This window comes from Rhincodon typus, chromosome 25 (genome assembly GCF_021869965.1).
Source record: "Rhincodon typus isolate 14 chromosome 25, sRhiTyp1.1, whole genome shotgun sequence".
Classification (NCBI taxonomy): Eukaryota; Metazoa; Chordata; class Chondrichthyes; order Orectolobiformes; family Rhincodontidae; genus Rhincodon; species Rhincodon typus.
Window position 1 is genome coordinate 31,884,627 of NC_063356.1, and position 17,175 is coordinate 31,901,801.

Here is a 17,175-nt window from a genome sequence, read left to right on the forward strand (position 1 = left end):
TGAGGACGCGTTCAGCTAAGCGGATGAGGGTGTCAGTGGAGGGGGACTGGTAGGGCCTGTGGGACAGGAAGAAGCGGAGGGCCTTTCGGCCATCTGCATGGGGAATGCAGGTGTATAGGGACTGGACGTCCATGGTAAAGATGAGGTGTTGGTGACCAGGGAATTGGAAGTTTTGGAGGAGGTGGAGGGCGTGGGTGGTGTCACGAATGTAGGTAGGGAGTTCCTGGACCAAGGGGGAGAAAATGGAGTCGAGATAAGTGGAGATGAGTTCGATGGGGCAGGAGCCGGCGGAGACAACGGGTCGACCAGGGCAGTCAGGTTTGTGGATTTTGGGAAGGGGATAGAAGCGGGCGGTGTGGGGTTGGGTAACGATGAGATTGGAGACTGTGGGTGGGAGGTCACCTGAGGTGATGAAGTTGTGGATGGTTTGGGAGATGATGGTTTGGAGCGGAGGGCTGCACGTTCCGTGGGGGAAGAGGTTGGAGTGGGTGAGGGGATGGAGAGGTTGAGGTGACGTCAACCAACCTCAATCCCAACCTCACCATAAAACCTGCGGACAAGAGAGGTGCAGTTGTAGTATGGCGCACTGACCTCTACATCACCTAGGCCAGGCGCCAACTCTCCGACACCACCTCCTACCACCCCCTTGATCATGACCCCACCCCCGACCACCAAACCATCATTTCCCAAACCATCCACAACCTCATCACCTCAGGTGACCTCCCACCCACAGCCTCCAATCTCATCGTTCCCCAAACCCGCACCGCCCGCTTCTATCTCCTTCCCAAAATCCACAAACCTGACTGCCCTGGTCGACCCCGGTCTCTGCCTGCTCCTGCCCCACCGAACTCATCTCCACTTATCTCGACTCCATTTTCTCCCCCTTGGTCCAGGAACTCCCTACCTACGTCCGTGAAACCACCCACACCCTCCACCTCCTCCAAAACTTCCAATTCCCTGGTCCCCAACACCTCATCTTTACCATGGACGTCCAGTCCCTATACACCTGCATTCCCCATGCAGATGGCCTAAAGGCCCTCTGCTTCTTCCTGTCCCGCAGGCCCGACCAGTCCCCCTCCATTGACACCCTAATCCGCTTAGCCGAATTCGTCCTCACCCTCAACAACTTCTCTTTCAATTCCTCCCACTTCCTACAGACAAAGGGGTTGGCCATGGGTACCCACATGGGCCCAAGCTATGCCTGCCGCTTTGTAGGTTACGTGGAACAATCCCCCTTCCGTAGCTACACTGGCCCGAAACCCCACCTCTTCCTCCGTTACATTGATGACTGTATCGGCACCGCCTTGTGCTTCCACGAGGAGCTCGAACAGTTCATCCACTTCACCAACACCTTCCACCCCAACCTTAAGCTCACCTGGACCATCTCTGATGCCTCGCTCTCCTTCATGGACCTCTGTTTCCATCTCTGGCAACCACCTGGAAACCGATATCCATTTCAAACCCACCGACTCCCACAGCTACCTCGAATACACCTCCTCCCACCCACTTTCCTGCAAAAATGCCATCCCCTTTTCCCAATTCCTTCGCCTCTGCTCCCAGGATGAGGCATTCCACTCCCGAGCATCTCAGATGTCCTCGTTTTTCAAGGACCGCAACATCCCCGCCTCAGTGGTCGAGAACACCCTCAACAGTGTCTCCCACATTTCCCACAACTCATCCCTCACACCCCCTACCCGCAACAACAACCAAAACGAATCCCTCTCGTCCTCATGTACCACGCCACCAACCTCCGGATCCAATGCATCATCCTCCGACACTTCCGCCATCTGCAATCCGACCCCACCACCAAGGACATTTTTCCCTCCCCACCCTTATCTGCTTTCCGGAGGGACCACACTCTCCGGGACTCCCTTGTCCGCTGCACACTTTTTCCAGCCCCACCACACCCGGCACTTTTCCCTGCAACCGCAGGAAGTGCTACACCTGCCCCTACACCTCCCCTCTCACCCCTATCCCAGGCCCCAAGAAGACTTTCCACATCAAGCAGATGTTCACCTGCACAACTGCTAATGTGGTACACTGTATCCGATGTTCCCGTTGTGGCCTCCTCGACATCGGGGAAACCAAGCGGAGGCTTGGGGACTGCTTTGCGGAACACCTACACTCGGTTCGCACTAAACAACTGCACCTCCCAGTCGCAAACCATTTCAACTCCCCCTCACATTCCTCAGACGACATGTCCATCCTGGGCCTCCTGCAGTGCCACAACGATGCCACCCGAAGATTGCAGGAACAGCACCTCATTCTGCTTGGGAACCCTGCAGCCCAATGGTATCAATGTGGACTACACAAGCTTCAAAATCTCCCCTCCCCCTACCACATCCCAAAACCAGCCCAGCTTGTCCCCGCCTCCCTAACCTGTCCTTCCTCCCATCTATCCCCTCCTCCCACCTCAAGCCCCACCCCCATCTCCTACCTACTAGCCTCATCCCACCCCCTTGACCTGTCCATCCTCCCTGGACTGATCTATCCCCTCCCTCACTCCCCACCTACACTCACCTTTACTGGCTCCATCCCCACTTCTTTAACCTGTCTGTCTCCTCTCCACCTATCTTCTCCTCTATTCATCTTCTATCCGCCTCCCCCTCTCTCCCTATTTATTTCAGAACCCCCTTCCCCTCCCCCATTTCTGAAGAAGGGTCCAGGCCCGAAACATCAGCCTTCCTGCTCCTCTGATGCTGCTTGGCCTGCTGTGTTCATCCAGCATCTGCAGTTCCTACTATCCCTTATCGTTATTTCTGTTCTGTCTGCAGAAGTACTTTAAACCTGTATGGTAATGCTATTGGTGGTACCATCAGTGTTACTGGGGGACTAATGGAAAGACATCTTCAGTGTGTACAATCCACAAGAGACACTGCAGCGACTACAGCTTCTTCGATACGACTTCCCATATCTGTGACTATCACTAGATAGAATATCAAGGTCAGCGGTTGGATCAGAACATCAACAGCTCTAAGTTCTTACCGCACACATTCCTGACAAGGAAATACGTCACTTTTTCTTTGTCAATGCTGAGTTTTCTCCTGACATACAACAAATAGTCCTGTAGGATTATCTATATTACATGGAAGGCAATGGCTCAAGGGGTGCCTCACCCCCATCTTTTCAAGAGGATCGGAATGAATATCAGAATTGTTGGCCACACCCAGTTTCTGCAAATTACTAAATAAGAAATAAAGCACTAATGCTTTGAAAAGCTCTTGTACTGCTTTTGTACTGCTCACAATATCTGGATCATTTACTTTATTGCCACCTATATTCTGCCAACCATCTCTAATTGAACTTGCCCTCACAGATGAAACTTATCATGTCATTTTTTTTTTCTGGCTGCTCAACTGTGTTCACATATGCAAAGTTACTTTCTTGGCCTTCACTGCAATGATATGAATTTCATCCAGTACTGGGGAATGCATGTTGGGCATATTTCAGGCATGAAGCCTTTTTGACAAGGAGAGATGCAGATTAAGCTAAATCAAGCTACCTAACTGTTATACCTGGTGGCCCAAATATTTTGGATCCTACTGATGACATTGTTCTAAAGTGGCTGAGGCGTCATACAAATCAGATACAGATATAGTTATCATCTTTGGTATAAAAAAGAAGTTAACATCAGCCACCAGTTGTGCTACATTAAACTTTTTTAAAAAAGTCTGCAGCATGCACAGCCCCATCTCCACACTACTGCCCTGGAAGGTTTACCAGTCAAGAAAACAGAACTGGTTTTATAGTTATGTAAACAAGGGCACCTATGCATGAAATGGCATTCTTACAGTGCGCCAATTTTAATAGCTGCTAAATGGAAATTATCTCTGGAGTGCTGGAACGTACTTAGAACAGATTAACAAGGTACTACAGATGCAAACAATTTTTTCGTCATCTTGGCTGACAGGAGCAGGTATTAGTGTGCCACAGTGATCAGTTGAAATTGTAAATGATGTTTGTGTCAATCAACCATAATCAACGACTTGGAGAAATACATTGGAAACATATTTAGGAATTGCACTACAAAAGAATCTCCAAGCATCAGGATCACATATACCATCAATTCCAAAGTTTCAGATACTAACAACTGTAATGTCTTAAAGACAATAGAGCTATTACTTATCACTGAAAGTTAACAAAAGCTGCTCTAGATGAAAGTTTACGCACTCTATTTTTAATTAACTTTAGGGCTCTAGTGGTGCAGTGCTGGTGTCCCTACCTCTGAGTCAGGATTCAGGAACCTCTGGGTTCAAGTTCCACATGCTCCAGGGGCATGCAATAATATCTGAACACATTAATTAGAAAATATCCATCCTGAAGCTGCGTCCAGATGGACCAAGTCATGTTGTGAATAGTGGAAAATGAGTATGGAAAGCATGCCTGAAAAGGAACTCTCTGATGGGGAAGGTTTTGCAGTGCAGTGGTAGTGTCTCTGCCTCTAAGCCAGGATGCCTAGGTTCAAGACCTACCTGCCCCAGAGGCATGTAATAACATGTCTGAACAGGGTAATTAATAATTCCTGAAGCTGCTCTAAATTGTTACGTTACCAGTATGTTTCTGCTGAGCTACTATTTATATTCACAGGGAATACCTCTGTGAAAGATAAAATATATATAACTGGTGAGACACAGATGCACTGAAAACCTCACTGTAAGTGCTTTCTAATTGTTTCACAATTAGACTTAATTGTACAAGTACTACTTCAAAGTAAACCAAAAATGGATGTCCAAAGGATAAAAATAAAATAGCAGAAAATAAACTTAAAACAGACTTTACTGTAGAACTCTTAAACACAATCTTTTAGGTTTTCTTTTCCTTATGTAATCCTACTGCTTAGAAGCTCCAAACTTTGTCTTTTCACGAACCTTCATTCATCCATCCATCCATTATTGCGAGCGATACAATTTGGGAATTGCTGGTTTAGGACATTTTTTTCACTTGAATATTATTGCCGACACAAGCTTTGTCCTCTTGTCCACATATGACAACACAACTCTCAGTAGTCTTCGTTAACACTATTTTCTCTTCAACTTTGCTCACCTTTTGACTGCCTGGCATATCAACATTCAAGGGAGTCTCACCATTTTCCCATTGACAAAAGAATGAATAGAGTGTAGTCTGCAATGTTTAATTACAAACCACTGAAACACAATTAGCCCATCATCAAATTCTACTGGGTAACCAAGTGAAGGCTTGGTCTTCTGTCACTGGAGTTCTTTTCCTTTTCATTAAACTGGTACACCTTCCAGAGGAGGCATCAAAATTGACAATTCATAATTTTCTCACTTGTTTTAGAATGATGGTTTGGATAGCTTCTCCAAAAACAAACTCCCAACTCTGGCCACAGGCTTGGCTTGCCTGTTCGTGCATTTATTCTTAGACATCTGTTCTGTTACTTCTGCATGTCTTTATTCCTTCTTCGTCATTTGCTCTTTCATGTTTTTCTCTTTTCCTTCTTGCTTTCTTACTATTCTGGTTTTTAAAGTCTTTTCTGTTTGTCTTTGCAGCACTCATTTGAATACTAAAGGCATGATGTGATTCCTAGCTGAAGAGGACAGTGAAAGAACGCAAAATGCAAGCAATCAGAAGAGAGAGAAATCAACAATGATATCTAAAAAATAAGGAACACGTTCCTTAACTCAGTAATGCACACAACGCACAGTAAGTACGAGAGCACATAACCGTAGCAGAGGAAAGGTGGTCTTCCACTGATCTCAGAATTAGTAGCTACAAACGAATTATTGCTCAAAATTATTGGAGCTTCAGTGTGCTGAGCCAACAAGATGTGGGTGGTTGAATTAAATATCTGACAGTCACGTAGCAAACAAAACGCAATAGTGTTAGGTTAATATCAACAATGAGTAAAGTGCAGTAACATGTACATTGACTTCAATCGTTCTCACCTTGGCAGTACTGATTCACATCTTTCATACCACACTGGGATGTCACACAACCTTCAGGAGACAGTCAAGGTCAACCAAGACAACAACAACGACTCACCAGTAGACTTCACAAAGCATGCACCAAATTGGGTACTCTCATTTTGGTGACTGCAGTTAGAGACATTGTGGTGTTTTCACACGGTAACTCGCACTCCAACAGTGAGAAGGAGAAGCTGCATTTGTCTGCTGCTGACTCATTCCTGTGTATGTACATGCCTGTGAGGTGCAGACTGTAACTAGTAGTGGAGCTGCTGTTGCTATTGGCCATTTTGACGTCTATCCACAATTCCAAATTAATGACGCATAAGGATCATCTATGCTGATCGGATTATTTTGAGTTTCAAAGTGTAGACTGTACCTCTAAATCATTAAGGTGTGTAGCTTTGGCAGTACCCCCAAGGTATATAAAACACACACGTATCATGAGCAAACCTTCCCTAAGGAAGGTAGAAAAGCAGCTGAGTACTAATTATTTACACAGACATTTTTCCATAACAATTTCAGCCAACCCCAGTTTCACCATGTTCTCACCTGGTTTTCATGGATAAGAATCATAAAGCTCAGAATACTTACGATTCTCCACACTAAGTTTGTATTCAATGTCCATATTGCTCTGATTGAACAATAAAACTCTGCTGCTTGAGTCCTTGAGTCCTAACTCTCATTAAGTTCCATTTATCTCTTATATCAGTGTTTACTAACTTTCCAATCAAGTGATGCCATCCTGGTTTCCAAATCTCTCCATTGACTCACCCTTCCTAACTCTGCAATCTCCACCAGCCTCCGATCCTCCAGGATATCTGCATAATTCTGGCCTCCTGATTTGAACTGCTCCATAACTTGGTGGCTGTGCCTACAGCTGTCAAGGACTTCACAGCCAGAGATTCCTCCTAAGTTTCTTCGCCTATTTCTCGCTTTCCTTCTTTAATGCACTTCTCAAAATCTCGTTATTTACAAAATTTTTGGTCATCTCCTTTTGTGGTTCAGTGTCAAACTTCACTGCACTACACTCATGTGAAACATTTCAGGTGGTTTAATGCTATTTAAGTATTGGCTGCATTTAAGCAACAACCTTGTGTGCTGCAGTGAAATTTAGAAGTCAGCAAACAGGCTTGAAACAAAAACAGAAATTGCTGGAAAAACTCAGCAGGGCTGGCAACATCAGAGAAATCACAGTTAACGTTTTGGTCCAGTGACTCTTCTTCAGAACAGGTTAGAGTTGGGTTTCTTGGTTTGCTATTTATTTCTCTCATTTTAACTTCTTGCCTGTTTACAAACTTACATGCTTCCACATACTTAAATCCATCCAGTGTACTGCAGCCATATTACAAATACAAAATAACTGCTAAAAATAGCTTAGGTATAAAAGTTATACTTCCCATGTTAATTTTTGTGTTTATGAATTGCTTTTCAAATTGTAGTGCTAAATATTAATGTCAAGCTAAACTACAATAATTGTTGAATATAGTAACATAATAATTTGTTTCAGGATCTAATTTTCACTATTTTCTGTTGATGGAGTCCTACCAGCACATATGGACCACACCAAAAGCACGTTCTCAAAATTACAATAGTATTTAAATAAACCTTTAGCATAAGAAGTGTAATCAGATAAAAAATATTTTTAAATGAATACTCATTCAGAAATATTGATTTCAAGGGGTAAACTGCAGAGTAGATAACTGAAAGTACCAATGACAATATGAAGCAGGAAGTGAGCACAAGAGGTCAAAGTTAGAGAAACATAGGGCTTATTGGGGCGGTCACAGAGTGCACAATAATACAGAGGGGAGAAGCCATGAAGGAAATTAAGAATGATATTGAAAATTTTAAAATGAGGCTTTGAGAAACCAAGATCCTATCTGAATCAGTCGTAGTACCCAAGGAGAGGAAAACATTTACAATTATCCAAATTGGTTTTCAAATACAAAACTGCACAAACCAAGAGAAATCTCATTCTATTATTGTAGTCCACAATGGAAATACAACGCAACGTGCACTTTAGGAAAATAAAGAAAATTAGAGAAAAGTGACACCTTTATTTCCGATACTTTGGGGCAGCATGGTGGCTCAGTGGTTAGCACCGCTGTCTCACAGCGCCAGGAACCCGGGTTCAATTCCACACTCAGGTGACTGTCTGTGTGGAGTTTGCACATTGTGCCCGTGTCTGTGTGGGTTTCCTCTGGGTGCTCCGGTTTCCTGCCACAGTCCAAAGATATGCAGCCTACGTGAAGTGGCTATGCTAAACTGCCCAAAGTGTTCAGGGATGTGTAGATTAGGTGGGTTATAGGGGGATGGATCTGGGTGGATTGTTCTGAGGGTCAGTGTGGACTTGTTGGGCTGAAGGGCCTGTTTCAACAATTCTATGATGTATGATACCGTTAAATTTGGATTAGCTGTTTGATATTGCTGGTAAAATGACTTAAAAATATAATAAACTATCAAATATAGAACTGCCCATTTTTTTGCAATTCATTTATCATTAGCTAGTTACATTACTTAGCAAGTTCCACAGGACAAGTGGCTAATTTTTGCTGTTAAATCTTCCATCGCTGGCTAATTGATGTCAACAAAACATTTTTCATTGACTCGAGAACATAAAAGCTCAATGAAATGTGTAAATCTTCTGATAATAAATTATACAGGTCATGAAAGACCTTGTAGAAGAGGCAGAATTAATCCAATCAAAATTTTCAATAACAACTGATATTGAAAATAAATTCAGGATGTAATTTTTAAATAGATCAAATGGAGTTTTGTTGCTTTAGCTTCCAGCTGTCTAACAGAAGAATGAATTATCAATTAATTTGATGCGCACGTATATAGATGCCCATTCATAGTAAATATATAAGAAAATAGAACAAAGAACTGTGGATGCTGGAAATCTGAAGTGAAAAGAAATTGCTGGAGAAACTCAGCATATTTAGCAGCATCCATGTACAGAAAGCAGAGTTAACGTTTCGGGTCCAGTGACCTTTCTTCAAAACAGGTATACTTCGTACGGTTGGAAAGCCATGATTCATTCAACATCAAAGCCAAAGTCCATTCAATGGCTTCAGCTGAGATACTGCAAATGGCTGTGATGTACTTTGTAAAACTGAAGCTCGGTATGTTGGTGATGATCTGTCTTGAGTAGCAACAGTCACAGATTGAACTCTTCTTACATCCCGCTTGTACAGCAAGTGGCTATACTGTCCCTAGCCTGTTTTCAAGCAGTAAAGTGTCCAGGTTTTCTGGGAAAAGTTAAAATCTGGGACTTCACTTTTCAAGTCACTTACCACATTGTATTTAGCCATGCTGACAGTCAAACAGGAGATGTGTTATTGGAAGATGGGGGCTGTCAAAAGTTTGTAGGATGCAGGGTATGTTCCAGTACGGGCTATGGAAACTAAGACAGGATTGTGAAGTGTTTATTTTTTAAGGTCGTGCATCAGTGAAAATGTTCCACAGCTAGGTATTGCCCTGGAAGCATGAATTATTTCATACCTTAAACAAATAGGCAAATTTCACATGCTTGTTAAAGTATCCATTTACAATCAGATTCGCTCCTTCATCAGTCTTACTAAAATCAAAATACAATATTCACTCAATTATGTCCCACAACTGTAATGAAAGCTGAAATTCACAAGATGGTTATGTTGTGAAATGTATCTTCAATTCAAACTAAAACAACCACACCAGATTGAGAAACTCTCATTGAGTAAAACCGTAATCTTTGATACTATTTTACAAAAGTGACTGTTCTATGGTGAGCTGGAGTCAGGGATGCACTGTCCTGTCAGTCAAGGAAGCACTATCAGGTTACTTAGGAGTTTTGATAGCGACTTTGAGTCCTTGGAGAAGCTTGTCCAGGATCACTATTACATACTGCAAATAGACAGATAGTACCGTGTCCTTCATTGAAAGCAATTCCATATCATAGGCAGAGAGAAAGTGTAAGGAAAGGAAATCCCTAGCCAGCAACTTATCAGAAACTCAGTTATTTGTGGTAACCTGCCCTATTTGCTGAAGAACTTTCCAAGTGCAGATCAGTCTTAGCAGGCACCTTCGTACTCAGTGAAAACCAATCGAACACCCCAGAAGTGAAATTAGAACAGAAATTGCTGGAAAAACTCAGCAGGTTGGGCAGTATCTGTGAAGAGAAAGTAGAGTTAACATTTCGAATCCAGTGACTTCAGTGCTCTGAATTTATACTTTTGTTTCTGATTTCCCACATCCACAGTTCTTTGCTGTTTTCAGTTATTCCAGATGTGAACATGATTGACTTCCCCTTAAAGGGACAAACAAGAAAAATCAATTCAACTGAAATCCATTAAAGTGTAATGGCATTTAGTCCCAAAGAGGTACCAATAGAAAGGAAATTAAAATATCACGTGGCCAAATGCAAACAGTAAACAGACCAGCTGGAATGCAGGGAGCTATCAGCAAGCAGGTCAGAAAGTTGGATTCGTGAATGATCGAAAACATGTTTAGGACTCTGACTATAGTTTTTTTCACTTGTGTGCCTGAATGCCCAGCGTTCTCTATAATGCGCAGAGGCAAACGCAGGTCTAGAAAATCCACACCACCACAACCGACAGGAGCAGTGTACACAAGAAAAGATGTATGCCACACAAGGAAGATTGGTGAGGCAAAGCCTCACTTACCTGGAAGATACTACCAGAGGAGAATCAGGCAAGTTCTTGAAGGAAGGAGACTGGAATTCTACTTTGAAGAATTGAGAGACTAAAACTGGAGATACACAGGTAAAGGAGGCTGCCTACTAAATCACTAAGATGGTATTTACCATATCTGCATTTATAGTTGGCACTGACTGTGATATACATGTTAATCTGTTTTTAGTTCACATTGATTCTTACTTTAGCTCAAATCAGAATCATAAAAATGACAACATATTGGGGATTTCTTCATTTTGGAGTGATTCAGTAAACCTGTTTATTTGGTTTCACAAATCACCGTGGAGATCTGAATATTACTGTATATATTCTCGTTGACCCAAAATTCCAACACTTTGTTTTCTTTTCTCTCTTAAATCAGTGCTTCAGCTACTCTTTAATTTTCTTTAATTGGAACTATTCTAATGCTTTCCAACCAACTCCTTTTATTACTTTTCTTCAGAGATGTACCCCAACCTTATCCTCTGGCACAAAGTTCTTCTTGTACACTATATTTTAAAGTATTTCCATCTGCAATTTCTATTTTATGTCTTTAGGTATGCTTTTTTTTGTTGCTGCTCAATTGTAAAAGGAGGAAAGACACTGCTTACAACCAGAGAGCATGCTTAAGGTGGCAATGCAGAAAGCGGATACTTATAAGTTTCTAAATGCTTTGTTTATCCCAAAAAACAAGTCCAAACCTTCAGGTGGTAGATCTACAGAGTGTATGTACCAACAGGAACCACCTGTCCATGCCTCATGTGGCTGCACAAGTTATGGGATTTCCTTCTTTTAAGTGTATTTATCAATGAATTATTTGAATAGAAACGTGATTATATCTTGTAAACATTTAAGAATTTAAGTGGATAGCTGAATTATCAGAACAATGATCTTTTTATATGCAATTAACATTATTAAATACAGGATAATTAAATAGTACAATAGGAACTTGCTCCAGGAATGGCCTCACACACTGCTCAGTCTTTAGCAATAATAAAAGCTTGTATGAGCATTTTTAATGACATTTTATGTCTCAATGCAACTTTCACAGAAGCAATATCAGATAAAAATTAGTACTAAGCCCCATTAGGAGATATTAGGAAAACGACAAAAAGCTTGCTAAAGATGTATATTTCTTAACAGGTATTAAAGGAAGACAGAGAATTAAAGGAATGGAAAGATTTAACAAGGGAATCCCAGAGCCTAGATCTGAAAAAAAGCTGAAGCACAACACTGCTAATGGCGAATGATTAAATTGCACGATGCACAGTGGCCCCAATTTAAGGGTAGAGATTCAAGGGAAGATAGTTGTGTAATGGCAATATTGCTTGGCTAGTAATCCAGAGACTCAGGCTAATTCTCTGGAGGTAGAGATTCAAATCTAACCATGGCAGTGATGAAATTTAAATTTAATTAATAAAAGCTAGAAGTGAAAGCTAGTTTCACGGGAATGGTCACCATGACAACTATCATCTAACTACTGAAAAAAAAACCTTTAGGGAAGAAAATCTTTAACTGGTCTGAGCTAAATGCAACTGCAGATCTGAAGCAATATGCTGGACTCTTAACTGTTCTCTGAAATGGCCAACAAGACAAGTCTGGGGCAAACAGGGATGGGCAGCAAACATCCATATCGCATAACAGAATACATTTTAAAGTGTTGGGCTGGAAAAGGTTACAGAAATAGGCAGGTGAAATGCTGTGGAGACATCTGAAAACAAGCATGAGAACTGTGAAATTGAGACACTGCTGGACCACACACATTGCCATGTTGTCATCAAGGTTAAATTTTTGCAGCATGCAAATTGGAGGTGGACAGGAAAGTGCTGGAATAGTTGAGTCTATAATTGAGCTTTTTTTTTTTAACAGCAACTGTTGAAAAATTATTCATTCCTTAGGCTCATCAAATATTAAGATTCTAGAATCCATCACACAGAGTAATCACTAAACTTTCCTTCATTTCTTCAAAGACAAGATTTCTTGCATCCTTTTATAAAACGTTGTAGAAGTAATGGATTCCACTGTGGAGGCGTATACTGGGCATGAAGGCATCCCAACTCTTTGAACTTGCATATCTTGCACTGCCAACTTTACTGAATGCACTTGATAACATATGTAACCAAAGGGTACAGGGAACTACAGCATAACCTTTAAATGAGATTGCTTCAAAACAAATTAACACATTCTTATGTTCCAGCACCTGGTTGCCAAATTCTTAAAATACCGTTTCTTTCTACAGTCCAGTTCCCTTGGTGAGGTGGTTTCGAGGACTTTGCTATCTCTGTAATGCATTTATCATACCAAATCAGTAACAAGATTGCCCAGAGGAGCATCTCCAGCCGCCTTAGTTGGAACAAACCCCCAAAATACTCAACAACAGTTTTGAAATAATCTAACATCTTTTTGTCATTAACAGAATCCAAACTACACAGTTGCTCCTTAAGGACCTCACTTTTACTTTCTGGCCACCTAAAGCACTGAAAAGTGCGTCTGGCCTTTTATTTCTGAAACGGTTTGAAAATTCTATTGTTGTAGGTGCTGTGTTCTTGTTCATAGACTTTGGTTCAAGTTGACACTGACGAAAAAATATTGCAACAAAAGTGAAATCTTCAAACAGCTAACTACTAGTGTAGACTGTCCAAAAGCAGACAAATTTATCAACTGTTTGTGTCGTCATAATGTGCAATTGGGCACTGCATTTCATATATTAGCATCAACCCACGGTGACCTCCCAAACACAGACTGCTAAAAGTGGCTGCATTGAATTGGTGGAGGTATTCCTTGCTCCCCTGGCTGTAGACACAAACAATGAAGAGCTGAACACAAAGGTCAGATCTTTCATACATACAGAAACAGGTTCAAAATTAACTAAAACCTTACTTATCAAGAGGTTGCAACTGGGAGACAGGAATGAAAACTCAATTTTTACTACTTTTAATTATCTTTAAATTGTTATAGGATTATAATTTAGCTGCCCAGCAGTTTCATAGGTAATTCTCTTTCAGGTGTACACCAACAGCCTTGTATGTCATTAATTGTATTTTACTAGAGAGACCAGCTTGTGCAAATGGAAGACCTTTATTTTGAAGCTACAGTAACATTTTCAGGTTTCTATTCCATGATTAAAATTTCAAAAAAAAAAAAAAGGAAATTGCGTTAGACTATGCAGTCAAAACAGTGATATTACCAGTGAAAGGAAAGGGCAGATGGGGGTAAATTAGAAAGTGTGCCACTCTTTGCATGCTTTGGAAAAATGTCATTTTGCTGTCATGTTCTGTCAAATTAAGTGAATTAAGTAAAGTTCCTGTACTTGTGTGGTTAAAATGGATTTGATTCTGTCAAATTACCCTTTCAAATTTCATGATGTCATGATTACTGTCACTGAAAGTAAATATATGAGCTTTTCAGTTTTTAATTGTTGCTACAGATATTTTTAAATTCTGTATTTTAACCCAACAGCTTTCGGTCTCTTCATTTTGTTCTCTGTACCAATTTGACATTGAATTCACAACTCCAATCTGTACTTTCTGGTTTCTCACTATATTTCAATCTGATTGGTTAAGGAGATAGCCTGTAATCTCTTCTGGTGCAGTCGCACAGGAATGAAAGGAGTAAAAGCATCTAACAAATGGCAGGCGTTATGTGTTTTTTGATGTGGAGGTGCCAGTGTTGAACTGGGATGGACAAAGTCAGAAGAAGTCACACGCCACCAGGTTATAGTCCAACAGGTTTATTCGAAATCACTAGCTTTTGGAGTACTGATCATTCGTCAGGTTAGGCGTCAATGCCTGATGAAGCACTCTGAAAGCTCGTGATACCAAATAAACCTGTTGGACTATAACCTGGTGTCATGTGACTTCTGACTGAGTTTTCTGGCTTTAGCATGCTTTGAACTAATAGCTCCTCTTTCTGTTCAATAATGGCACATCATTCCATCCCTGATATTATAACACAAACTAAGAATAATGGATTTTATTTGAACTTGAAGTGTTTCAACACTCAATTTCAATTAACTGGCACAAAATGTTAATTAAGGAATAAAATTCCGTTGAGGTAGTGTATAAGGCAATAAAAGCTGACAATGCAATATATACAGTAGTGGAAGCCTTTTATGCCAGATACATTACTTTTTAATAGAATTTATTACTTTCACTGCATTTATTTTATTGAAAGGAAAAGAAATATAGTCTTGATGAACAAATGAAAAAGAGGGGTAAGAAAAGTTGTTGTGGTGATTACTCTATCTAATTGATTCTGGAATCTTACAATATTACAAGATCTTAAGGATTTTGTTTCAAGTCCAAAGAAGCCTTTGAGACATTTTAAATACTTAACCAGTCAAAACAACATGAAATGTCAGTGAACAAAAAAGCCATTAAAATAGAATTTTGTGGACATACAAAATTGAGAAACTGGATTTTGTAGTTGTTAGGGCTATCCTGAGCAGGTTTTTTTGCTATACTAACAATATGGAAATTAATCAGTACTTCAGATTATGTATCACAATTCCCAGGTTGGCTATCTCTAAATTCTTCTGCCCTTCTACCACCCTGACCTCTTTTTCTAGGTGCTTTTGATAGTATTTGACATGCCTTGGGATATTTTCTTCATTACATGTGTTGTATGCACAAGCCATCAGAATAGGTCTATACAGCTGATAGTTTGAGTAATATATAAAACAAGTGAAGATGAGAACAATCTAAAAGTGACCTAATTTATGCATTTAGAACGTCGCTGCCTGTGGCTGGATAATTACCATTCAGGCTTTTATCTCCACGTTCCACTACTAAACTTAGTAACTACAACAGATTATATTCATACAGGATCTTTAACATAATCCCAAAGTATTTTACCAAGCTGCTGACTGTACACTATATAGCGAAGATCCCAATTATTTTTCTGCTAAGCCCTCTTTTAGAAACATATCCAAATGCAACAAATCATTTTAAGAAATTTGGTATAAATTAGCCAAGAGTCATGTGAAATGGGTGACAGTGCATCGGGACTAGTCAATTTTTTTTTAGTCAATTGGCTGTGGTGTAATAGGGTCTGCCAATTCATTGTCAGCCCTTTTTGTATGATTAGCAAAAACAATTTCACTCTCACCCCCTCACCCATATCTTGTAGTTTTTGTGACAATATTATGGCTTTAAGAAGTATATTTTGTCCTGGATTTTTTTATAAAGAGAGATTGAGACAGAAATGACGAGCAGCCTGATTGAGGGCAATAAAGTAAACAGCTTGTGAGGCCTTGGGTTTTTCTTTAAAGTTAGAACAATAGAAGCAGCAGGAAGGGGTGGGGTCAAGCTGCTGGGACTTGGAAGCTGCTATACATCTCTCCTACTACAGCAAAACGCTTGCATTCTCTCTCTCTCGCGCACACACACACACAGTTTTCTCTTGACGTTCTTCCTCCTGGACTGGAGAACTGCATGTCAGACAGTCTATTTTATTCCATTTGCTTTTGTTAAGGGTGTGTTTATGGGATGTTACTATATTGTAACAGTTGTTGTTTTAATAGTTAAATAGCCTATTGTTCTGATAAGTTTTTCAATAGAGTTGTTATTCCAATTCTTCTTTCTTTTGCTTGTATTTTAATGATAAAGTACAAATAAAACATGTTTTGCTTCAAGCCTCGTGGTTTGACCAATCGAATTGCATCCAGAACACTTGCCATTAAAAACAAGAAAAAGTTGGGGTCTAGGCTATCCTCTTAAAATGCTTGAGGGGGTTTAGTCTGGTCCATAACACTTTACATTGGATAAGTAGCTTTTACTTCCTGAGCTAACGTAACATCTTGTTTAAGTTAGAAAATAACATATATATATAAAACACATCCCATTTCAGTAAACAAGATGAGCTTGATTGTTAGCACATAATATATTTGGTGTGGCATCGGTGAGAAATGTGGGAAAATATGAGAATGAAAAAAGTTCAGACTCTTATTGTTAGGAATTATCATTTCTCTATTTTCCCCTTAAATTTTAAATACCGCTTTCAGAATTTCACTATTATTACATTATTGCCACGGGTTTGCATCTCATTCTTAGTCCAACTCACCTTATTTACATACCACTTCCAATTCTCCTGCTCTGAGAAACTAGAACGTGAAAAATTCTTGACATACAAGTCAGAACAGAGGGTTTCAAGTGGCTGAAGGTAACTGACTGCATCACCGAACAACATCTTAAGCACAAAGTCCCCAGTGTGCTCCACAGACACCTTCCTCCTCGACTCTTCATTCGTGCAAGACGACAGTGACAAACCATCAGACTCACTACATCATCATGCCTACTCTCAGATGAACTCTTGACACCATCTTAGATGGATTATAACACCTTGGAGCTCAGGAGCACCTATGACTTGATTGCTACTGCCAAGTTGCTTTGTATGCTGAGATATACATGCAGTTGCACAGAATCCACTTTACGGCTGCTTGCTTGCTTCTAATGCTCATGCACTTTGTTCCTAATTGGAAGCTGCTAGCCTCTGTATCATGCATTGGTTTTGTAATGCAAATTGAGACGCAGACAGCGTGTCACGGTGGGGAGCACTTAACAGCAAAGGGTGTGGAC

At 40.7% G+C, this 17,175-nt stretch overlaps 1 protein-coding gene across 4 annotated transcripts in view; it reads right to left on the reverse strand.

Moving 5' to 3' along the window:
• tbc1d22b (TBC1 domain family, member 22B) overlaps window positions 1-17,175 on the reverse strand; it is a 1,108,217-nt gene that overhangs the window by 63,470 nt on the left and 1,027,572 nt on the right. The window contains exon 12 of one of the 4 annotated variants that reach the window (XM_048611942.1): window positions 5,500-5,548. The exons of the other annotated variants lie outside the window; for them this stretch is intronic. Coding sequence (XP_048467899.1) covers window positions 5,525-5,548 — 24 coding nt within the window. The 3' untranslated portion in view covers window positions 5,500-5,524. Of the gene's footprint in view, window positions 1-5,499; window positions 5,549-17,175 lie in introns of those variants that run through there. 4 annotated transcript variants of the gene reach the window in all.